At 30.5% G+C, this 27,323-nt stretch overlaps 1 protein-coding gene across 1 annotated transcript in view; it reads right to left on the reverse strand.

Moving 5' to 3' along the window:
* The window catches only part of LOC107445282 (tachykinin-like peptides receptor 86C), an 81,757-nt gene extending 55,329 nt beyond the window's left edge, over nucleotides 1–26,428 (reverse strand). The window contains exon 1 of the mRNA XM_016059640.5: nucleotides 25,498–26,428. Coding sequence (XP_015915126.3) covers nucleotides 25,498–26,051 — 554 coding nt within the window. The 5' untranslated portion in view covers nucleotides 26,052–26,428. The remainder of the gene's footprint in view (nucleotides 1–25,497) is intronic.
* Nucleotides 26,429–27,323: the final 895 nt, after the last annotated feature.

The raw sequence follows: 27,323 nt of genomic DNA on the forward strand, positions 1-27,323 counted from the left end.
GATTAACAATAAAATATTGTTTTATAATATGCCATAATATCTGGTAAGTGTGGTAAAATTTGGTAATTTTATCAAAATATAATGAAGTATTGCATAAAAACTATTTATTCGGTTAAATTTACATTTTTTTTTCAATAAATGCGTGGTAATAAGAACGATAAATTTGAAAACCTGAATTTCCCGTTAACCGTTACCATATGATCTTACAGATTACCAAATGAATTATTTAAATATCGAATGTTTTGGTTTTATTACTAGACTAACGTTTTTTTCTTACCAGAAATATTATTGTCATACAATTCGGCTATTTTACCAGAAATTTTTTTTCTTTGCGTAGGATTAATTCAAAATTAAGAAACCCCGATTTTAATTTTAAGTTTCAAATTTGGAACAAAATTCGGAATCAAAAACGTAGCAGGGACTAAAAAAGGGTAGTGAGGAAATTTTGCTGGCAAATTTTTGTAAATTAGAATTATAAAAAAAATTTACAGATAAGCGATTCCTTTCTTTTATTTTACGTTGATGACAAATTTCGAAAAAAGTAGGTAATTTACTTTTATTATTAAACAAAAAACGACTGCGAAAGAAGCCATTCAGAGAGTCATGTACCGAATGGCCATATTAGCAAAAAATTCGATTATTTTCGACCGTCGAATATTTTCTGCCGAAACTGAAAGATACCGAAGTGAAAACTTTTCTTATCGATAGTTCCCGAAAACCATACAATAGGTTCCCAAGATCGGAAAGGATAGACGGCAAAAATTGGTCGATAAGAGAAGAATGTGTTATGAGGGAGAGTCCCATATGTTACAAAATGTAGAAATAATTAAACATATATTTTAAACCATTTGGATTATTGGAAAAGTCATTAACTATATTGTAAAATGATTTTGAACCTAAAAATTTATCCAAATTTTAGGTTAGGTAATGTCAAGAAATGTAAAATGGATTTTTCAAAAGAAAAATTAAGCCACAGTGGTCAATAACTTTAACATAATAGGTTCCCAAGATTGGAAAGGATAGACGGCAAAAATTGGTCGATAAGAGAAGAATGTGTTATGATGGAGAGTCCCATATGTTACAAAATGTAGAAATAATTAAACATATATTTTAAACCATTTGGATTATTGGAAAAGTCATTAACTATATTGTAAAATGATTTTGAACCTAAAAATTTATCCAAATTTTAGGTTAGGTAATGTCAAGAAATGTAAAATGGATTTTTCAAAAGAAAAATTAAGCCACAGTGGTCAATAACTTTAACATAATAGGTTCCCAAGATTGGAAAGGATAGACGGCAAAAATTGGTCGATAAGAGAAGAATGTGTTATGAGGGAGAGTCCCATATGTTACGAAATGTAGAAATTTAATTAAAATTGATTTTAAACAATTTGGATTATTAGAAAGGTCATTAACTATATTGTAAAACGATTTTGAGTCTAAAAAATTTATCCAAATTTTAAGTTAGGTAATGTCAAGAAATGTAAAATGGGTTTTATCAAAAGAAAACTCAAATACTATATATAATATTTCCACAATTTAGGACGGTGGAAAATCGTTTAATGTCTTGATTTCAGTTTGTAATCAAAGTATAAGTTCGGTTGAAGCTAAAAAAACCTATTTTTTGTACAATCCAATAATATTAAATGATTTTTTAAAGAAAACCTAACATAATCTTATTAATTTTCCTTATTAGAAATCATTTGTAATGTTTTTCTTTCCTTCAAAATATAAGAAAATTCAAGTCAAAGTGATCCACTACTGATAGAAGAAAAAAAACATTTTTAAAACAAGAAAATACCGTTAAGATAACTTGCATATTCATTTAAAAAGTTAAAAAAGTAATGTTTTCTTTTTTCATTAAAAAAAACGTCAAAGCTGTAGTTATTACTTGATCAATGCATTTTATTCTCACATTTGCGTTATAAGCAATATCCTCTTAAACTTAAAAAAATACTTATCCTTAGCCAGAATTTTGTCAGCAGAAATAAAACAGAAATAGTATTTTGACTAAAGCTTTGTTTAAACTAACATCTCTTAGAAAAGAATATTTTTTTTAATCGTAAACTATTTAACGTCATCTTCAGAAAAGAGGATAAAGTGATATTTGAAGGACCAAAAATAGTTAAGAAGTAATTTTCTGCAGATTCGACCACTTCAACATTTCTTGCAGGAAGAGGCTTAGAAATTTACTGTCTAAGAAATAACATGTTCTTAATGGAGAAAGTTCTTGAAATAAGATGAAAATATCATCTTCAGTTAGAAGAATATTGACATATTTTGTGTAAAAAAGATGAAAAAACTTTTATATTAAATAATGGTTTGTGTTTTAGTAATGAAATTCACACAGTTTGAAAAATCAAATAAAATTTTTCCTTTGGTATTATACAAGAAAATAAATTTAAATTATTGCTTTTTAGTTACTAATATAGTGGCTGAGTGGCACAGTTGGTTTGTCGTCGGCCTTCTGAGCCCAAGTCTGCTGGTTCGATCCCCGGCCCAGACATCGGATTTTCGGGATGCAGAAAATCCTCAGCGGCCATGTCGTATAATTATGCGGCATGTAAAAGATTGGCTCTTGGCACTTCCGACATAGTTGAATTCCTAATGCACTTTAGCTTCCAAATAGAGTCTCGGTGCTGCCATCTAGTGTGGCAGAAACTAGACGTCCAAATTAACATGACCACCGGTATCTCACCCATTGTGGTGCGCCTGAAAGAATGGATACCACCTCTGGAGAACGCACTAGGCCTGCTCATCAACGAGACCGATTGTGCAGCTCATTGGAAATAAAATTAAAAAGTTACTAATATACTATGAGTTATTAGTTGCAGTTATATATCGAATTTCAGATACATTGATTTATTTCTGTGCATTAAATTTACTGTTTAATAAATGTGTAATTTTTTCTCGAATATTTGAAGTGATTTCAACGCTGAGAGCTGAGAAAAAGTATGTTTAAAACAACCAGAATATGGTAAAATTTACCGTGTTTTCTCTCTTTATTAGAACCCTAAAAAGTGCAAATTTTTTTTTCAGAATCACTTTGGTGATGTTTATTTTTAAGGGCCTCCCTGGACAAGCAGTTTTGCCGTTCCACCAAATGCTTCGTAAAATTGAGGTAGCGGGCTCAAGTCCTCTCTTTACCCTAAATGTGCAACAATAAAAAGATAAATTTGGCTTACATACATAAACGGTTTTTTGATGCTTAATACAGATAATGTGCCTCATGTCAAATTGAGGAATAGAAAGCATAGAGGGAGGAAGACAGCACGAAGGTACTAGACTCGCTATTTCTACTTTTTGGAGCGTTTGGTGGAAGGACACTATTCTTCAGCAACGGAGGCCCAATAATGTTTTACTTACAACAAATTCTAGGGGACTTCTTTGTCCTGCTTTATTGCTTATCTGCTAAACGCTCTGAAGCTGGAATGTAGTGAGGTCGAATCCCGCTATGACACCGAATCTTTATTCGTGCAGTTTTTCCTAAACTTGTGCTATCTGTCTTTTAAATTAAAAAGAATATACTGTCTAAACATATAATTGCTTATAGTGAACAAGTCTCAATATAGAAATATTTTATTAAGATTTGAAAATTTTTCATTTAAATAAATTGCAAATAATTTGTGATTTCGTTAAATATAGGGTTCCGAAAACAATATTTGAGTCCTATGTAACGGTTGCTTGTTGTAAACGCGTCTCAATCATTGAAATATATTTTCATAGTAGTAGTAGTAATTTATTACTAGAACCATACAATGACTATTCTCAGCGATCAGGGAAACATCCCTGAGGATGATTCAAAGACGTACCATCACAGTTTCGTTCCTCTGCGGAGGAGATGCATGGTAGCTTGATGATGTAGAACAGTTATACGATACCGCGCACCCTCAGTCCTTTTGCATGGCAATGATGCTTGACTATCTTTATCTACTGGGAAGCGTGTTTCACGATCTACTGTAGGATACATGTTATTTTTGTTTGTAACTTTATTCATAATAATTCAAAGCAAACTTATCTGAATTTCTATTGTTTAGTTTTGTATTGTTTCATATCTGAAACGTGTTTTTATTACATGTATACATGTATTCTTATACAATAAAAAATAGTAAAAATTTAAGAAGCAAAAATATTAAATTATCAGAAGAAAGAATATGAGAATATTTGAATAATAATAAAGAATTAATTGATCATTTAAAATTAACTGATAAAATTGATTTGCATTTAAATTAAGAAAAGAAGATGAACTAATAAAAGAAATGATAAAAGGAAACAAATAAATGAACCAAATTAATAACAAACCAGCAAAAAATTAGCATTACACAGATTATCAAATGAAAACAAACAATGTCATATATGTAATACCTTTTTTTAAAATATTGAAAATATATTCATTTGCTCTTAAATACACTCGGACAACCCTACAAAGCAATTTTATCAGATCTTTTAAAACTTCGAATATTTTGTTACTATACATTTGAAATACATTAAGTTTTCAAACGATAAAAAAAATAGTAGAAATTGAAAAAAATAAGAACAGACAATAAATCATCCGAAGAAAAATATGCGAATAATTGAATAATAATAAAAAAATAATTAATCATAAAAAGGAAATAATAAAATTAATTTGCATTAAAGCTAAAAAGAAATAAGATTAACTAATAAAATAATTTTTTTAAACAAATTAATGAACCAAATGACTAGTTGATCGGCAACAAAATAGCTTAACACACATTTGCAAACAAAGACAAGCCATATCATTTATATAATCCCTTTTTAAAATATTGAACACAGGCTCATATATTCTTAAATACACTAGTAACAACCATACAAAGCAATTGCATAAGAGCTCTTAAAACTTTTACAACACTTTTTCGGAGTGGAATAAATCATTCAGCAATTTTCAAAGAGAGAAGAACTTCTTTCCGCGCGAAGTACCACAATTCGCTTTACTGACTTCTAGTTGCATTGAATAGCTTCCCTCCCCCCCCTCCATCTCCTTTGTCTTCATTAGAACATATGTGTATCACGAAAACACGACATTAAGGTTTCTTTCCGGATTACTTTTGGTACATAAGATTGTTTACCGGCAAAAGCAGACACTTCAAAAGTAATAACACATTGATAGATGCGCACGGAAATTTTAATATTGTTTCGAAAAGTATTAGAATGGCGGTGAAAAATGAAGCGGGATTAATTCTAAGAATTTTGTTTGAGTATCTAATAGTTTCATAGTTTTCTGATTACTTTGAAAATAAGTTAACTTTTCTCAAGAAATGCGTAATAAGTTTGTAAATCGATTTAATAAAATTTTAATATTAGATTTATTTAGCTTGAGTATGTAGTATAACTACTCAAGCAGTACTATAACTACAACTACTCAAGTAGTATAACTCTTAACACAAATGGGACACCGGTGACCCTTTTACGTACTTCTTTTGTGACTCTTTAAATACAAGCAAATAGTTTTTTGATTACTTTGAATATTTTTAAAATCAGCAAACTTTCCTCAAGAAATGCGTAATAAGTTTATAAATCAGTTTAATAAAATTTTAAAATTATATTTATTTAGCTTGAGTAGGTAGTATAACTTCTCAAGCAGTACTAACTACTACTACTCAAGTAGTATATTTCTTCACACAAATGGGACACCGGTGACCTTTTTACGTATTTCTTTTGTGACTCTTTAAATACAAGAAAATAGTTTTCTGATTACTTTGAAAATCAGTAAACTTTTCTCAAAAAATGCGTAAGAAGTTCGTAAATCGATTTAATAAAATTTTAAAATTAGATTTACTTAGTTCGAGTAGGCAGTATAACTATTCAAGCAATACAATAACCACTACTACTCAAGTAGTATAACTCTTAACGCAAATGGGACACCGGTGACCTTTTTATCAACTTCTTCTGTGACTCTTTATTAAAAATAAGTCTAGTAGTTACTGAAAAAAACTGTTTGGTTATCGGAATTACATTTGTGCTAAAATATAAAAATCCGAAAAAGAGTAATTTCAATTTTTTTTAATCAAGTTCAAGTATTCATCAATAATTGATTTTGTAAATTCACTTATTGAAGATATATTTAAATAGTCAATTTTTTCAAGAGTTAGGTAGTTTGGATACTTGACATTTTTCATATTGTTGAAATTTTCAAGATATATTCTTTATTTAAAACTATAAAAACACGCTTTTCCTTATTTTTGCAAACAAAAAAAAGTTCTCAACATTTTGGAGGATAACATTTTGGCTTACACACTAAATATTGAAACATGAATACTTTCAGAGGACTTTTACATCAAACGTGAAATGTCATTCAGAAATTGTTGAAAAATAAGGCTATTTTCAATGATTTTGACCGTCAAAATATATTAGTGATCTCAGTATTTCTTAGAATATGTAATTTTCCCCAAAAATCAACTAATGTGTGAAGGGGCCGGGATAGTTTGGTTGGTAGGGCACTGGACCTACTGTTCAACAACGGATGTAAAAACTAATGTGTGATGTATGTTTAGCCTTTAACCTTAATATCGACTTTAAAGTAGCAAAACTAGATGAACTAAAGACTATGAAATGTCCTGGAAACGAAGCTTTAAGTATAGCCATAGCAAAAGGAATTCACAGATCTATGACTCAATTTTAATATATTATTGCTGCAACTTTGAGTCCAGCATTTGATCAATTGAATAAAGAAATAACTATGGAAAAAGCTGTAAATTGTTTTAAAAAATTTAATTGAGATCCAATATATCTTAAGTTAACACCTACCTCTGAAAAGAGTTTTAGTCTCAATCTGGAACTTACTGAGGCTGAGGAGTAGAGGTGGACAAAATTTACTCGTTTTTATCCAAGCAAGTAATATTTATGTTCCTGATGCAATTTTTTAGCCTGAATGTAATGAAATAAAACCAAATCGACATCTTCAATAGTTGAGAAGTTATTAATATTAATAGAAAGAGAGCAAATAATGGTTCGTAAATATTTATGACGCTTACTTTACTATCCTATCCAGGAAAGTGAGTGATTTCAATGTATTTTTTAAGCAATCAATAGGAATAGTTCAATTTACTGAGTTTTAAAAGTTATGAAAGAAAATTTGGTATAAAATATAAAGCTGCGTACTGTTTTGCACTTACCTATTTAGAGCTTTTATAACTTCTTTACGGTTAGTGAATTAAAGTGTAACTATCGATTACTTATAGTATCGATTACTTAACCAGTAATCATAGATATGTGAATTGATTTTATTTCAGATATAAAGGCTTCTTTTCCGGAATCTATATCCTTCCAAAAAGGTGTGTTTATTTAGAGAAAGTGTGTTTTTGTGTCTGATTCCGAAGCTTAAAGTATCATTTGTGCTAAATGATTAGAATATTTTGGGTCAGGTATTGGCATTAACACATTAAGATTGAGTACAAGAACGTGAAATTCCGATGCATATATCAAAAATATTCAGGGTAGTCTGTTTTTTTTCTACTGTACACGATACACATAGTGATTTTGTTAGGTACTACACCTTAATATGTGCTCACAGAAGTATATGTCAATGTGGTATACTGTTGGAATAAGTAGATTTTGACAATTGATACCCTTGTTTCGAAGATTTTTAAATGACCTTTGACTTTCGCTGCAAAGGTTCATTTCATTTTATCTTTTAACCGTCGTTGTACATAAGACCCAATTTTGGGCTTACGACTACTGATGTCCAACTCCATAGCCTTATAAGTTTGAATTCAATCCTGAAGACAAGAGAACTCCTGGATCAAGTATTAGGAGAAATTTGTCTTCGTGGAAGACTTTTTGATGGAACTGGGGCATAGGTTGCGTTAATGATAATAAATAAGAGATTAAATGAAAGGATAATCACATTTAAAAGAAATAGAGATATTGAAAAGCATCACATGCTGGTGACGATAAGCTTGATCAATCGATCAATGAATTTTAGTATAACTGTTTACTTCAGTTCAGAAGTAGTAACATGAATCGTAGGCATTCGCATAATTCAAGCTGCATTCCGACAGAAACGGCAGGTGCCGCACACTCCCCCCCCCCTCAGTGCTAACGATATCTTATGGGGAATGCGTGCGAAGACCGAAACAGGTAATTCTGGAGCTTGTATCTTCAAAAGGTAGTGGGAATTAAGGTGAAACCATTGGTGGAGGTGGAGATGTTGGGCTGCTGCTGGCAACAGGATTTTCCTGCTCATTACCATATAAAATGTTACCCGGTTTTACCCTACTAATTGAACCTGGCTCTGTCTTTTCATTGATGTTAGGGTAAAACATTTTCTCTGATTTGCGGACGACCAAGTAAATTCACTATAAGGAGGCTGAATTGGCCTTCTTACCACGCCTGACGCAGAAAGACATGGATGGCAGTTGCTAAATTTGGATGGACAACTTTGCTATCACCCTGGCGCTTAGGTGGTATTGGACGAAGTGATTGTATGTGCTGGCGTAACTTATTTACAAAGTTTGCGGGATCACAGGGTTGTTTAACTGGAGCAAGGAGCTCACCAGAAAAGCGAATTGTTGTTTCAAATGCCACCTCAGTTGGTGTTCAACCAACATCTTCTTCTAAGGCCGTACGAAAACCAAGAAGGATAATGGTAGTACCTCAGTCCATTCTTCTGTAGCATAGCACTTGATGGCACTTTTAAGAGGTCGATGCAATTCCTCTATCAATTGATTCGACTGTGGGTGGTAACTAGTTGCTCTAGATCTGTTAATAATCAAGTATTGTGTAAGGGAGCGAAACAGAAAAGCCTCAAACTGACGTCCCCTGTCCATGGTCACAACAGAAGGTTCCCCATAACGGGAGATAATGGGAAAAATGCCTCAGCAATAGCTTCAGCTGAGATATCTTTGAGCAGTTGGATTTCCGGCCATCTTCCTGTCGATCAGAGTCAGGAAATAGGAATAGCCATTTGAAGAAGGGAGAGGGTCTATCTGGTCCAAATGGACATGATCAAATTGTTGGGAAGGTTCCTAAAGTTTTGACAATTGTGCTTTGGTAGGTCTATGAATCTTAGATTTTTGACATGGTATTCAACATTTAGTCCATTTGGCTATATCTGACAACATTTCGGGCCAGGCGAATCAAGATCTGGCCATGTGCTGTGTCTTTCGTACACTAGAGTGAGCAATGTTGTGCAATGAGTAAAAATCATTTTGGAGAAATTAATTTGGAAAATATGGACGCACTCTTCCATTTGAAACATCATATATCAAATCAACATTTGACTCTGTAAGTGTTATTTTTTTGATTTTGGGTGATGTATCGAATGATAGAAGACTTTTTAACTCATCAACATCTGCTTGAACCGCAATAATTTCAGAAGAATCAATGTATGGTTAATTTAATTAGTTTTGAGAACCAAAATCTTGAAAAAATATTTTTTCGTAAAAATGAAAATAAATGTGTGTTTCATAGTTTGCATAGAATTAAATTGTTCTGAAATTTTACAGTTTTACTTTTATCAAAGGTTACAGCATATCAACTATTACATAAATTATTTATGTCTTTTGACCTGTATTTAAGTAAAAAATGAGTTAAATTTAATGTGAACAAAAGAAATTTAAATTTATTGTTAGCAGAATTATGAAGTATATCTATTTTTCAAATGCAGAATAAAAAAGAACTGATCTTTTGAAAATATGTCCGACTAATACAGATCAAGCAGAACATAAAAACTCTCTGGAACAAGAAATTTAAACACATCGTAAAGAAAATTGAAGCCACATGTCTCTCTTCAATGATTTGTAATTTTACTTAACTTTTGATTTAAATTGTAAACACCTATTCCACAAATATAAATTTGTTAAAATTAAAAAAAAAATATTGTTTCTACAAAATAAAATGTAAGCCTACATTGCTAAGTTAAGAAATGGAATGTAAATCACTGATTCTATGCGTTCTAAGAAAGTTTCGCAAAATTCGAGAGTTTGTCGCTAATTTTACGGTCAACTTGATTCCTTGAGAAAAAATACTGAGCATCCGTATTAGTTATGAACTCAAGCTTAATTAGTAGAGTTAAATAAACGTTAAACCGTTAAAAACCATCAAATTAAACGGCCAGCTTATTAAAGCTACCTAACTCAATTCAGATGTGTCCACCCCATAGTGGTTACTGCATTAGATTATGATCACAAATGTCATTAGTTTATTATTTCTCATCTTCCCTCGCTTTAAATCCGTGACCACGAACAACAAACACGTATCATCCTCACTCCTCGGCAGATGACAACACTTCCACGATTTGCTTTGATTCGACAAACAAATCGTCTTAGGCTCAAACAAGATAAGAGCCCTAAAGGAAAATAATTTTTACAAGCAATATGTTCATATACTGTGAGTGGATACATATTTCACCGAAAGAAAAAAAAATTGCGTCCAGACCTGTATTTTTACGGGCATTAAAGCTTTACGGGCAAAAAAAAATTTTTTTAGCAGTCAGCGAATAAAACACTTTTCTCTGGGTCACTGAGTGGTAACATAATAACACCAATGCTTTTCACTGATAGATTACTGAATTTTAACTCTAATATTTCCGGTAAAATTGAAGCATGCTATCATGTCATCAAATTTAAAAATTACAACAATAAGGCTCTACGTATCATAATAAGGTCACAGAAAATTAAAACAATATCATTGTTTGATGCGTTTCTAAATTTATAAGAGTGTTTGTAATTTATTTTACAAAGCTAATGTTTTCGATTTTTGAAAAATTACGTTATAGAAATCGCGAAGATTTTTAATATATTTATTTCAGATTTTTTCCATTTTCTATGCAATTTTTACTTATGTGTATTATTGATGCACACATAAAATTTTTCGAAGTGTTTCTTAGCTCTCATTTCTCAATTGTTACCTTGGACATGATTCAATATACGGCGTATCTGCATCACACAGACTAAACGTGAAGAAATTTCAAATAAAATTGTTCTGAGAAGTAAGTTTATTATTTAGGATAAAATATTTACATTACATAACTTTATTATTTAGAATAAAATGTTTTATTACATAAATTTATTATTTAGGATAAAGTTTCAATTAAAATGTTTACATTACATTAGTTTATTATTAAGTATAAAATGTTTACTAAAATGTTTACATTACATAAGTTTATTATTTAGGATAAAATGTTTTTATTACGTAAGTTTATTATTTAGGATAAAATGTTTTTATTACGTAAGTTTATTATTTAGGATAAAATGTTTCTATTACGTAAGTTTATTATTTAGGATAAAATGTTTACATTATATTGTTCAATTATGGGTACAAACTATGTAATTTAATCTTACTTTAAAGGTAGAATGGAGCTTTAAAAATACTGAAGTATTTTTGAACTGTGAGGAAAACCTTTCAGTCTTGCAACTTTGCCTCAAGATATTTTGAGGATCATAAAAGTGTCAGCAACTAATAAAATCAATCATATTCTTAGGTATCCAAACTTAACTCAAAAGTTAACTTTCTAAAACTATGCTAATAGAAAGATAATTTTCATGACAAACGATATAAACATGCAAATTGCTTAAATTTAACTCTATTCTTCATTTAAATAAAGGCATTTAGCCTTTCGAAAAAGCAAAGAAGGAAGTTTGAAACAAAATTGTTTAGAATGAAGAATTTCATAATATATAAGTTATTTTCGAGGAATAGTTTCATTCATATTAAAAGAGAACAGATTGTTTTCTCCTCAAAACATTATATTGTTCATTATTTACTGATCTCTTTATCAATTTATCAATTAATCAAACAATTATATTAATTTATTTTGTAATATACAGGGTGGTCCCGAATTCATGGTACAAACTTTAATGGTAGGTACAGGACATTGTAACAATGATTTATTGTATAGGAATGTACAGTCGCAAGTGACGCGGTGAGGCGTAAACAGCAGAAATAACGGCCGAAAGGAAAAACAAAGATTTTATTGAAAGCGTTGTTGACAAGTGTCATGTTTACAGTAAGTGTTCAAAATTGCGTCCACCAGAAGCGATACATGCTTGACAGCGTCGGTGGAGCGATTGGCGTACGCGTTCAAAGATGCCTGGTATTTCACGCACGCCTGCAGCAGCTACAGATATGCGAGCGACGAGATCCTCATCTGAGTCAACTGGAGTCTCATAAGCAAGATGCTTTAGATGTCCCCATAAAAAGTAATCGAGGCTCGATAAATCGGGAGATCGGGGTGGCCAAGGGATTGGTCCACCACGCCCAATCCCTCGAGCACCAAACGTGGCATTCAGGTAATTTCGTACATCAATGCTGAAGTGTGCTGGCACCCCATCGTGCTGAAACCACATGCGGTTACGAATGGCGATCGGAACATCATGCAGCAGGTGTGGTAACACTGCTTTCAGAAAATTAAGATAGCTTCCGCCACTGAGTCGCGTGGGTAGTAAGTATGGGCCAATCAAAAAGTCGTTCACAATACCAGCCCTCACATTAATACAGAAACTTCGTTGAAACGCATGTGGACGCGTTGCATGTGGACTATCGGTTGCCCACACATGGGAATTGTGCGCATTAAAGACACCCTCGCGTGAAAATGTCACTTCATCTGTAAATAGCACATCACCTACGAAATCCGGCTGCAACGCACATTGCTGCATCACCCACAGGCAGAAGTTCACGCGGAGAGGATAATCTGTCGGATTCAATGCTTGTACTTTCTGAAAATGGAAGGGGTGAAAGCGATTTTTGTTTAACACTCTGCATACAGTCTGATGACTCACACCTACGTCACGCGCAACAGTTCTTGTGCTTGACTCGGGTCTATCAGCCACAATGTTCTAGATGCTTTCTTCCAGCCTTGGAGAGCGTACAGCTCTTAATCGACCAGCGTCATGTCTGTTGACGTCGAACGCGGCTGTTTCACAAAGTTGACGATGTAACCGTTGAAAAATTCTATGATCCGGCATTCGTCGATCAGGATACTCCGCGCGATACATTCGTAACGCAGCTCTGCCGTTACCATTTGCACGGCCGTACATGTAATGCATGTCTATTTTTTCTGCATACGTTAAGTCACCCATCGTCTACGGCAGCACAATTGTGAATGGCGCTTTTCCCTACTGCGATGCATCATTTTCAACGGCGGCTGGACATCTACTGCCCTCTACCGGCAATGATACCAACCGATCACTTCATTTCTCTTTCCTTTTATTTCCCCTGTTTACGCCTCACCGCGTCGCTTGCGACTATACATTCCTATACAATAAATCATTGTTACAATGTCCTGTACCTACCATTAAAGTTTGTACCATGAATTCGGGACCACCCTGTATATATATATAGCAAGTAAAGAAGCTGCAAGTAAACAGAACTCATTAGATAAGTTCAAAATTCCTTTGTTTTATCTTCATTTATTCATTGAGTGGTCGAATAAAAGAAAATTTAAATAAGGAATTATAAGTTGAAATAAGAGAAATTTTAATAAATTAAAACTGACTGAAAAGTTTAAGAATAAATTATATTTCTGAATATACTTCATAAATTTCGAAATTGTTTTACTTATTTATTTAGGAATAACCATTTTTTAAAATTCTTTATTATAAGTTACAATTTTCCAAAAGAAGAAGAATACTTATCAATTACTTACAATTTTAGTGATTTATTTATCTAAGCGTAAAAATTTTTTAATTTTCTTCTTATATAATATTTAATATGTTTTGGTGGCTTATATTGCATTATGACATTCTCTGATTTAATGAGATTAGAAGAGTTTTCATTTACTTGTTCCTTTTTTTATGCGTTTGTACAAGAAAAAAATGATATACCGAATGATGAAATACCGAATTTCATTTCCAATTGACAATTTTTCTGTTTCCTAAGTACTAATTATTATAAGACGTAAAAATTTTCTTTCAATTAATATATTTCATTTATTCTCTCGATGTAATAACAATACCAATTAACATTGTTTCGTTAACTGAGAAAAAACCTTTGACATTACCAGACAACGTGACCTGAATCTTTCATGCGATTTTAGATTGAGTCTAGCTTTCATTTGTTCTATTTTCTTATCTATCTACATTATTGTTTAGCTTAATGAAAAACCTCGAATCCTTTAATTTGATACCACAAATCTTAAATAATTTACTATTGGTAGTTTTATTCGACATATTAAGTAATATTCATAATCTCTTAAAATTAGTTTTATTGTGATATTTGAACATGGATTAACATTAAATTGCATATTTAAAAATTATAACATAATTTGAAATATTGATTATAGATTACACATTGAAAGAAATAAAGTTTTTGTCGTCAGATTTTAATCGCAAGTCGCATCACAGAAAGTAAACATAAAAAAATTAAACACTCCCGCCCAGTCCACTTTGTCAGCTAGGAGACAATATAATGCAAAACTTCTGAATTTCGATACCAATGATTTGAGGGAAGCCAAGTGGTTAATACTATCTGCATTGCATCGTGTTCATGGTGTCTATTACATAGTAGTTACGTTTCTGAACAAGTGGTACACACAAATCTGAAGCTACTAAGGCCTCATCGCAAGGTATTAAACGCAAATCCTTTACAACAATAGTTAAGTGCCTCAACAATTGTACAATCACTGCTATAACGGAAGTCAAAGAAAGCTTTTAGATATTTGTTTCAACTAATTCAGATTATGCTCTATTCCAAGTATGTTTTGCACTATACTTAATATACGAAGATGTTCTGTAATTTCCACCCTTAGTTCATTTTATCAGAATCCTTGTCAACATTTAAATCCAAAATGTATGCACATTAGGAGTAGAAAACTAATATTTTTTTCCAATGCCCACCTCTGTTAACATCCGTCAATTCAGGCATTTACAGGGCGATTTTGTTGACCTTTCTTTCAGGGGCACCATATTACGTGTGCCAACGTCGCTTCCACAGTGAGGACAGATAGTACAGAGTAGGAAAGAACATCCATGCCTTTCCCGGGATTCGAACCCAGAACCTTTCTGAGGCAAGGGCAGTTCACTGCCCCCTACACAGGCCGGTTGGTAGAAAACTAATATTTAAACTGGAAAAAAAGACTTGAACTCTAACAAATTACTACTGAAGAAAATATGCATTTAAAACATCAGAACGAGTTTGAATGCATGAAAAAAAAACTTGCAGAGGTAAAATAATTCCATTAACTCTCTCCCTCTACAATTAAAATTTTAGTGACCTGCACAGTACATAATAGCACAGTCAAAAATTTATAATTAAAAACAGTGTGAGCCAGAATGGCTAAAAAGTGGTAGAGCACTCCACTTCCCAAAACGGACGTAACTTCGAATATTTGGGGTAATTGGTCAATGTGTATGCGATTTCAAGTCCTCACCGACCACATTGCTGTCATAAAATACTGCTAGTAGTATGCAAACCATAGATTGGAATCCCTTTTTCCTCGGTTTAACCCTCGTCAGATTTTCGTGATTTTCCTCGCCGTGTACTGCAAATGCAGATTAGTTCCATCAATTAGTCCTCCACGAAGGCAAATTTTTCTTAATGCTTGATCCATGAATTTTCGTGTCCTGTGACTGGACTCAAAACAGTGTTATGCATTGTCAATTTTTCCTCAAAATATATTCAATAATTGCACCCTCCTTTTCAAAATATGTTTCGTTTCTTAATTGCTTCTCAGATACTTTTTAAATGCAAATGGATGTATATATGTAAATTTCTTTTAACTTTTTTTTATCAATTTATATTTATAAAAATGTCTATCATCGTATGAAACATAAACTAAGCATGCATTTCAGTGTTTTTAGCAGAAACTGAAAACATTTTGAACTTCTGGTCAGAATTTTAAGAATGGAAAAAAAAGACAATTTTTCTATATTCCTTAAAAGCTCAAATATTGAGTTAAGCTACATTTCTTTGCATTACATTTTTCCTGCCATTTACATTTCTTGAACTTTTTTGGGTTGTGACTCATTTAAACATGAATATTTAAGAGAATAGTTAAAATATAATTAGTTCTACTTAATTTTTTTAAGGAAAATCTGCAAATTTTGCGATTTTTTAAAAGAGTTTAATTTCGGATAAGCTTTATTATTTATAAAACCAGAAAATTAATAAATATTATTGAAAAAATAAAAGTTAATATTTAAATATAACCTGCTATTTATTGTCACAGATTAAAATCATCTCCTCTGCTATTGGTTTAAATTTTTCAATTATTTTGTAGTTTTAAACCATTGGAGATTTTTTAAACATAAAATTTTTTTAGAAAAATATATTTACAAAACTTTACAAATGGAAATCAATGGAAAAGAACGGTTTAGATTCATTTCTAACAAAAATGACTATAGGATCACCATCTTGTGCATTTTAAAGATTTCTAAGTTTTCACAAATCGGTTCTCTTCAAGAGTTAGTATCCAGTGAAGATTTGTCATTCGGAGGTAAAACTGTTCCTATCCACGTGAAGACAAGAACAAAAAAAAGTATATTAATGAAGACGAAGAGAATATTGCTGAGGATTGGGGAGAAGTTTTCAGGGGAGGAGGAAAAGTTCTTGTCCAACCCGATCTAAAAAATTTTTTTTTCTCAATATCAAGCATTGTAATTTTGGTTTTGAAATATTTAGGAGATGTAAATAAATGCTTTTGACAATTATACTTTACCTTTTACTGTTTCAATCGAATGCTTGTTCTTGAAAATTCTTAAACCTCGAAATACGCTTTTCTCAGAATCTGCAACCTCTCCTAAACAAACAGATATTACGGTAGTATTCCTGTCATATATTCACAAATGTTGCTGAACATATTTGGCAATACTTTTACTTTCGCTAATTGTAACGAAAGCAAACGTCAAAAGTACGTACTTTTTCTTGTACTTCATTATTTTTTTAAATTTAGTACTTTTATTTGTTTTTCGTTACTTTTTTTTGGAAAAAGTACAATTATTTGTAACGAAAATTTCGAAATTAATTGCTTCTTTTTTCTGATTCAAATTGAAAGTTTCCTCGAAAAAAGAATTTTTTTCGAAATTTTTTAAATAATTTTATTTTTAATTCATAAATTTAATGTATTATATATTCTTTGTCTCTAAAGAAAACTGTTTTTTTCTTTCTTACGTCTGACCATAATGGAGGTGCAAAGGGGTCGAAAATCACAGTATAACCACCTACAAATTCCTAGAAACTAGCAACCACTCCACCTGCTTGGTCAATATTATTTCTATCCGAAACAAAATGTTTAATTTTTGTTTAATGGATTCAATGCGGAATATCTACAAAGCAAATTTAAAACTCTTCATAATTTAAATTTCTAAAATTTTTTTTAATCTTTTATAGAAACGAAATATAAGTTTTAATTTAATGGATTTCAAATGGTTACTTGGATATGAATATTTTTTTTATTTCTTTACTTATTACTTTAAACAAAAAATATAATATTTATCGAATTTTTTGAGCAAATTAATTTATTACTACGAATTTCAAAAATAAAAACAAAATTTCTAAAAATTTGGTAGTTTTAAAATTAATAAAACTCCTTTTCTATGCAAACACTGAATTTTGATTCCTGGATATTTTCAAGGTTCACTATTTCAAGGAAATTTGTAACATTTTCATGCATTTTGAAGTTTTATGCTTTTTAATTAAAACTCAATGTTCTTAAAATTACATTTTCTCTTACATTTTTTAACGAAATGAAGGTTACTTAAAATTTTTGATTTCCCCGAAATGTACTTAAAATCGTTACTTTTTTGATTTGTGCTTGTACTTTCACTTGCACTTTTTATTTGTTACTTTTTAAAATAAAAACGTTTTGTTTTTTACTCGTCACTTTTGCTTAAAGTACTTGTACTTTTACTCGTTACTTTTAAGAAGTAACTTTCCCATATTTGCTACTGAATGGTTACAAAATTTAGGGTATTTTTGGTTTTTCATATGTTGTTTGAAAAGTTATTGTGACAGAGAATCTAATTTTTCAATTCACTCGACCACCGAATGTAGCACCATTTTAAAAAAATAATTCTAAATTTGAAAACTTTTTTTTAAGAAATATTTCCTTCAGCATTAGTTTTACGAAGAAATATGAAGCATGTTATTTATACTAAATTATCTACGATTTAAAATCAATATGATATTTGCAGCTGTTCCCGAAATAAATCCATTTGATTTGAAAAGAGTATTAGAATTTGAAATTCTTAGTAGGTTATTGCGCGGTATCAACTAGAAGAATTCTACAACGAAATTGGTAACAATAATAATTGTTTTACCTAATTAGAAACTCCATCCGCTTTAAAAACACACAAATAGCAATTAACAGTTGTTATGTTTCAAGAGCTTCAAAAATAGGCACCCATTTTCAAGACTTGCCGGATGTGAATGAGAAGATGATTAGATTAGAAATATAAAACGTAAGATTGCCAACGAAGAATGAAAATAGTAAAGCTGAGAAACAAAACCGGAAAAACAAGTAGCTGAGAGAAAATAAATATGAAAAACAAAGCCACAGTGGCCAAGAGAGGTAAATCAGGCTAAAATGCATGATGAGGGGGGGGGGAGGATCTAATGTCGTTAACAAGAGATTTAGCACTCATATGAATAAAAATAGATTTCGGGGCATAATTTTTTTAGTTTTGTTTCTCACCTTTATTTTGCAATTTTTAGCTGGCAACTTTACGTTTGTATTTCAAATAACTTTTGTTTCGTCTCATTCACTTCCTGCAGAGTCTTGAAAATTGGCGCTTGATTTTTGAAGCGCTTGAAACATGTCAACTTTTTGAAAGCGGTAGAAATTTCTAATCAAGTAATATCTTATTGCTTCAGTTTCTTGGGAAAATTTATTTAACAATAATTGTAGTTCATTTAAATAGATGTAATTTTTTGTCGCCTCAAACCTTCTTATTTTATGGGAAGGATAAAAATACATTACTACAATAATGCGGATAATGTGACTTTATTTTTAATTCACAAGATGGTTTCAGTAGTTTTCACGCTATGGGAGCATTATGATAGTTTCCCCATATTAATTTTTACCACGTAAAAGTCGCGTTAACCGTCTTGGTACATTTTTCAATAGTAAATCAATACAAAAATCTAGCGGTTGCGCTGCTTAACAATACAAAATAAACGAAGTGGCAATGCATGATTGGTAAGTGTATTTATTGCGGTTGTAAATAATTAACTCTGGGGTATACTGCCTTCCGGCTCATACATGTTCTTTAGTTGTACGGCGAGAAATTAGATAATATTGAGATCCCTGTATTGAATGGGTTCATCGAAGCTGTTATCCAGAACAACAATTTTATGTTTTCCTTCCATAAATAATCCTCCAACTTAATCTGGTGCAATTTATAGAGCTCCTTTGAATGTAAGAAGAAATGCAAAAAATATCAGAAGAGTTGTTTCATCATGCGTTCAATCAGCCGCTTTATATTAAAGCACAAGAAATGATAAAAAACCACGATGATAGTTTTTAATGTGGTTATTATATTAAAGGGTTCACATTCTAATGTTCATTATGGGAGTTACGGTTGCTGCTGGAAGAGGCTCCAGTGCCTTTTAGAATTATGAGAGATTATGCAAACACAAGGGTCTTAAGAGACGCCTTTCCTGATAAATCTTGTCTTAGTCCTATTAGTTTGGAAGTCAGTACTTCTACCATAATATGATATTTTGATCGTGGGAAGCACGTTTAACAACCAAAGTAATTGAAGGCCAATGCAATTGTGAAAAACGTTGAAGAAAATGAACTGTTTAAAGAAGTTAAGCAAAATTCAGGGAGGATTTACGCACTCTTGAATGACGTGGACTTATCAGTGAGATGTACATTGATTACTTTTCAATGGTCAGTCTGATCAAACAGTTCATAATAAAAAGGAGAACTGGCCTCTTCCATCATCTTGCAAACTCAGTCATTTTTTTTAAATACCTTTTCATTTCCTTAATGAAAAATGAATCTTCAAGATACGTTGAGATTTAAAATCAGAATATATGCCGCTGATTATCTGGCTTTTTGACAGCCAGACGTTACAACAAATTCTGGTCTTCTAAAATTCAAACTGATCAGACATTTGAGCGACATCTGATGAAAATTATTAACAAAAATCTGATTGATTGACAATAAGTGATATAATGACTGATGGTGTGCTCACTCGATGAATCTTTCGAATAATAAATGCATCTTCGAAGCATTTGTTCAGAAATTAAAACAATTCTGCGGTATAGCATTAGCGTCCTCTGAACAACATGTCGGCATGAGGCCTTTTTCGAAAAGTCCAACATATGATAAGCAGCATAACTCTCACAGTGGCTTACTGGACACAATTTGTCCAGTAAAAGGCACTATTCATCATAATCTATTTTCCAATACAGATGTAATAATGTGAATACATTCAGGAATTGATGCAGACACTGATTTAAATTGTCCTTTTTCTGAGAAAATTGGGAAATCTATGATGGTTAAATTGATGGAAAGAACTTTGACGTCCTCAAATTTAAGCAGAAGAGCAAAATAGTTAGTTACGCCTCTTGGTTCTGCAATTAGAATATTTAAACTGGAGAGCATCAGCATAGCTTTATACTTCTTTATGCTTTTTTACTAGTTATGCATAGTGAAGCTGTCACATGATAATGATAATTTGAGAGCATTTCTCACTGTTTCTTATGCCATTGCTTACAGAAAAGGGCATGTGCAAGGGAATTAAATGTTATATATATGTTTTTTACCAATTTAAACTGATTTAAATACCTGGGCAACCCTCTTCTATTCTAACTCGGTTTAAATTGAATTAGATTAGACATATTTGATTATGCAAAAACTTCAATAGCATCAAAAATTATTATGGTGGAAAAAATTGAGTGTTGAATATTTCGAGCGCTCAGAAACAACGCGCCCATTCTCACGACCTACAAGATATGAATATGACAGAAACATAGAATTGTAAAGCGAAAAAGCAAAGTTGCCAATGGAAAATAATATAAAGGTAATGAAAATTTGAAATACCATGGTAGGCGAGGAAACTGGTAATGACCCAGCTAACAAGGACTGAGGAATTCCCACGCAGTATGTCTAGGAAAGCTATATTCATATGAATATGTCTCAGATTTTAACTAAATAAATACAAAAACAAAAATAAAGCTACGACTTAATAAACAAAAGTCAAAGTGGTTTGGGTTATCGTAAATACTTTACCTCATGTTTCAATTTTTTTATACCAAGAACTCCCATATAAACGTTCTTTGATACATAAATAACTCTCTGAACTGTCGAAAAAAAGCATGAATACCTGAACATTTCATTCTTCGAATTTTTCAAATGGATTTAAAAACGCATATTTGAAAATATTTCTACCATCACATTGTCTTAAATATAATCTATACTACCGTAAATAAAGATCCTTTAGTTTAATGGATGTGTTTGCCTTGCACTTTCCAAATACATAATATTCTTCAAGTTTAAAATTTTGGAGTTAAGCCATTTTCCTTATACGTAAACGTCAATCTTAATAACTGGTACTGCAATGTTTCTCCTATAACAGCTTTTGAAACTGTAAGCGATATGTTAGAAAATATACTTCTTTCAAAGCCCTAGACACTCAGGAACAATTCAGACAGAATTTAAAATTTTTATGTTTTGCCGAGATCCAGATGGTATCTTCATACATTCTTAAATTTCGTTTTCCTTTATCACAATATCTTTATCTATATGTGTAATAAGCGATGAAATGATATATTTTTTTCGTTTGAAAAAAAGAGACACATCGATAACAAAGAAATGGAACTAGATGATTTAACTCAAGCATTTTTTTTCGTTACATTCGAATTTGATAAAAAAAAAATAATGCATGTATATTTATTTGTATAGTTAAATAAAAGTATTATAATATAGCAAGTACAGTTACCTGTTTTAAAAATTTATGTTTTTCCTATAAACATATAAAACATATTATACTAATAATCCACTTTTTTCTTTCATTTTAAAAATATTTTTGTTATTTTAATTATATAACCAGCTCAAATATGAATAAAATATTCTGTACCTAAAATGTAAACTAGAAGGACATAATTTGTAAATAACGTAATTCGTATATAGCATAATTATGCTAAATTCAGAAAAAAAATACCTGAAGTGCCAATTGTAAAACATATTGATTTTATGTTCATAAATATCATTAGCGGTGAAAATAGAGAGATCCTGAAACGTTCAATACAACGAGAAACTAAAGTGCAAATATTTTTTGCTATGGTACTGTAACAAGGGATAAAAAAGAAAAAAATCAATATTTTTGCTTATATTACCTTAAATTTATTCAATCCAGCTTTCTATAGAATGTGTTTATAATTGAACGGAAAAGAATGATATGATTATTATTTCACATATTTTTTTAAACTTTCTACGGTATAATTAATGCCAAACCTGTTAGCATTCTATACAATGATTAGGCAAAGTATGTAACAGTTTTCGTAGATCATCCTTTGTCGAAAAAGCACTTGACATTGCACAGGAAGACTAAAGTTTCAATGCAATGACAAGGGATACTGGGGAAAATATGTAATAAGTCTCATGTTTTATATTTTACTTAAAAACACGAGGCATACTATTCAGCGACGAGGAATTTTATGGAATGTTGGAAATGAATGAATGTTGGACAATGAAATTCATGGGAACAAATATAAAATATACGACTTTTTAAAATTCAATTTCTCAGTAACGCTATGTTCGAATTTGCTCAAAGTTTGAATTTTGCGATATGGAATTACATTATTTAATAAACAAATTATATAATTGAGTATAAAAGTTTTTAAATTCACCAAAAAATATCTTGAGATATAAAGACGCAAAAAGAACGGTAAACATTTAGGGGTCAAAACTTTGCACTCTTGACCAAACATTTAGAAACATACTTCCGAGATCGCGCCTACCTCAGATATTTTGAGGGGACGAAATCCAAATCCATCAAAAAAAAGGTACGTTTTTTGCCTTATTTCTTAACTTAAAATATCTTTGTCACAAATTTATTAGCATATTTGAGGTTTCACTTGTGAACCATTAAGTGTGAGTCCTAGTACGTCAAAATCCGATAATTAGATCGAAAGTTATTCAAGGCGAATCATTGTTTTAATATTATTTTTTTAATTTTCTTAATTTTTTTTTATTTATTCATTTTTTTGCTCACTGTGCATTAAAGCATTTTTTCTCCATAGTTTGGTGCACAATAGACTATTTCGATAATTAGAAAAAAACTCAACATTTTCCTTCAACTCAACATTACATACCTATGTTTTATATCTTAGTTTTCTGTCTTCTCAAATTATAAATTTCAGTTTTCTGTCTTCTTAAATTACATACCTTAGTTTTCCGTCTGGCTAAAATATTTTTAAAATGCTACCATCTTCCAAATAAAAAAAAAATTACCATCTCTATAAGTTGAAAATTATTTTATATCAATTCATTGTTATTTCTTAAATCAAACAAAGAAAATACTTTCAATTTTTAAAGATAATTACATATTCTCTGTTGAAGATAAAAATATTTTGTATACATTTGTATTTTTGACATAAAAATAAAAGTAAAATATATTACCTGCCTCTACGCGAAAACTTAAAATGAATTCAATGCAAGATTTCTCCACAGTTTAATAAGAAAAAAAATTCTATTTGTGCAACAGTGGGATGGAAACAATGTGCGAAATTTTTTAAGGTGTACATATTACACGTTGTAAGTTAATCTCGAAAATGAGGAAAAGTCAAAAACGCCAATGAAATCTTAAGATTGACTCTTCAAATGTCAAAAATACATAAATATAGCACAAACTAAGTTTTAAATTTGATTGCTTGATTTAAAAATCATACTTTGTAAGAAAGTTTTATATTAATTAATAGTTTCAGTTCGTTAATTCTTTCATTTAAATTTCATAAATTAATTGTTTTACAGCAATCAAAAGAAGTGTTTTTAATTAAGATATTTTATAACATTTAAACTCATAGTGGAAAATCAAATCAAAAACATAAGGCTACATGTACAAGAAATAAAAGTTTTCTAAAAAATGCTATTGTTAGTTTTCAAGTAATAAAAAAACACTTGTTGTTAAAATATAATTTTTCCAATTAAAGACTATTATTTTTTAGGCAAGCGAAATTATTTTTCTTAATTTATTTATTGCATCATTTAAACATTATTCGTAATAATGAACTATTGACCATTTAAATGAAAATGACACAAAGGTTTAAATTTCAATGTGAAAAAATATTATATTAAACTATATGAATATACTATAATAGAAAGATAAATTTTTACCTAAGCATTTATATAATTCTCTTTTAAAAAATTAAATTAAAATGATAAAGATTTATATGTCTAAAACTCAAATTCATGACTTGCAGCTAAAAATCTAATCAACGTAAAGCTTCTTTGTATTTCAAATTTCAGTTGTTGTTAATTCAAATCTAAGATAACCACCCTCATAAAAAGAAAACAAGAATGGAACTAAAAAAATAAAAATAAAAGATAAAATAATTAAAAAAAAACTTTAATTACTTTATACAACTTAAATTTTTTTACAAGAAAAAAAAATTAACAAATAATGATCAGAAGCAAAATTAAGACAAATGTTCCGCGGAATTCTGTAACTTTTTTATAACCAACACAGTTATACGTGCTAAAAATAGCTCTTTCTGGTACTGGTTCAATATTCCCAAACAAAGGAATATCAATTATTCTGATACACTTTGCCTTGGTGATATTATTATATACAACTTTAATTTTTTTTTACAAGAGAAAAAATTTAACAAGTAATTATCAGAAACAAAATTAAGACAAATTTACCGCGGAAATCTATAACTTTTTTTAACCAACACAGTTATACGGGCTAAAAATAGCCCTTTCTGGTACTGGTTCAATATTCCCAAACAAAGGAATATAAATTATTTTGATACACTTTGCCTTGGTGATATTATTATATACAACTTTAATTTTTTTCACAAGAAAAAAAATTTATCAAGTAATTATCAGAAACAAAATTAAGACAAATTTACCGCGGAAATCTATAACTTTTTTTAACCAACACAGTTATACGTGCTAAAAATAGCACTTTCTGGTACTGGCTCAATATTCCCAAACAAAGTAATATCAAATATTTTGATATACTTTGCCTTGGTGATATTATTATATGCAACTTTAATTTTTTTACAAGAAAAAAAATTTAACAAGTAATTATCAGAAACAAAATTAAGACAAATTTACCTCGGAAATCTATAACTTTTTTTAACCAACACAGTTATACATGCTAAAAATAGCGCTTTCTGGCACTGGTTCAATATTCTCAAACAAAGGAATATCAATTATTTTGATATACTTTCCCTTGGTGATATTAATAGATAATATCACTAACATTAATTTTTATTGGATATAACTTCGTAGCTTAAGAGTATTCTATTAGTTCTGTGTATTTCTCAAAACATGAAAACCTCTAGCAAATTTATTTTGTAACTAATGCAATCTAAACTATATCTCTACTTTATATAAATAAAAAAATGAACAATCAATATTTTACTTACCTATCTAAACTCATTGCCAAAATAGTGAACACTGACGTCGATACAGTTAAACTAGCTACGAAATTGCTTACGACACAAAAAGTTCCTCCAAACGGCCAATGACTGTTCAGCATAAACACAAAGTTAAATGTGGCATTACCACTAGCTAAAAGAAAGTCTGCAATCGCTAAATTTAATAAAAATAAATTGGTGACAGTCCGCATTCTTCGGTGGGCTATAATAATCCATATCACTATAAGATTTCCTACCAACGCTACGAGAATCATAATTGAGAAAACTAAAGTCCAAAGAAGTTGCTGATACCAAGGTAAAATATATTTTGGAGAAAATATACTGCTTGGTATAGAATCATTCAAGCACCTGTAATATTCTTCTGTAAAATTTGGAACACCATTGATATTTTGATAATCATCTAAGTCAGAGTCTGTGAGTTTGTAGTTAATAACTGTCTGAAATATATCGCCACATTCAGACATATTTGAGCTGAATATGGGTTTGTGCAAATTCATGTAGGATTCAAGTAAATTTATTTCTTTTTCCTGTAAGTTACCCATACTTGAACTAAAATTTTGAATTTATCAAAATATATATTTAGCAAGTATTTTCAAAGTTTTTATTCTTCATCGAACGAAATCGTAAATTAGTAATGAAATGCAATATAAAATACAATAGTTTGGATACGTAAGCCATTAAATCAAAAAATAAATTATTTGCAAATGAGTTCCTTTTTTTCCGTCATAAAAGCATTTTGCAATGAATTTCATAATAATATGCATCTTAAGCTCTTTCTTCAAACGTTTTTTGCATTTTAATCTTCATTTAATATGAGAAATACACCAAATAAACTAATTCAATTTCTAAGTAAAATGTTTTTAACCTCGAAACAAATCAAATATATGATTTGAAAAAGTTTGTTATTGTTTGATAATTCATTTAAAATCCATATAAATATATTATTTCTTATTTTTCAATAGAATAAACAGTTTAAATAATAACTTGCTTAAGAATCTAAAAATTTGCAATTTTAGTATGAAAAGCTATAGCTTCCGAAGAATTCAATAGATATTGAAATTTCAATGCATATTTAAAATATTTAAAAATAAATCATACATATTATTTATATTCCAAAGTTTTGATATATTTTATACTAAATTTTATAAATTTGTAACTGGCCAATGAAAATTGAACTTTGACATACACTAAATCTTTTTTACAAAACGATGTGTTAAAGTTAGATCACTTTGAAAATCCGTTAAATTCTTCAAACTTTAAAACACTTCAGAGATTTTTTTTAATCAATGTCCGACACCTTCCAGAATTTATCACTTATCTAAAAGTTTACATTCTAACTTCCAAATTTTCAGAAAAAAAACTTGTAAATGGAACTTTTAGATTCTTTTCGATTTTCGAAGACCCCTTTGGAATTCGTCTAACCGCGGCCAAACACAAGATAGAAACTGAGAAGTTGGTGAGCTGAGCTGTTGATTTTCGTCCCGTTTTCTCCTATCGATTCTTTGCGCATACTCACCCCTTTTATTTTCGTCCCTCCCTCCCCCACAAAAGCCATGACTCCCCCTTTGATGTGCATTACGACTCTTCACGTAGTTAAATAGCCGATGAAAACGTGTGTTATGTATCAGAGATAACGCGCAAACCGTCCTTTTTATTTCTATTATAAGTTTCTCTAGTTATGGTTCTTATAGTTTAAGTGTTACTATATCTTTTTTAGTATCGCGCGGTCTGATACGGTGTGAAAAGTGTGTTCTATTTCTTTCCTATAAACAAGATGTATTCGCTCAAGTTTTATATTGATGTACAGTTTCTAT

The sequence above is a fragment of the Parasteatoda tepidariorum genome, chromosome 6 (genome assembly GCF_982258835.1).
Source record: "Parasteatoda tepidariorum strain Cologne lab strain chromosome 6, Ptep-v5.0, whole genome shotgun sequence".
Taxonomy (NCBI): domain Eukaryota; kingdom Metazoa; phylum Arthropoda; class Arachnida; order Araneae; family Theridiidae; genus Parasteatoda; species Parasteatoda tepidariorum.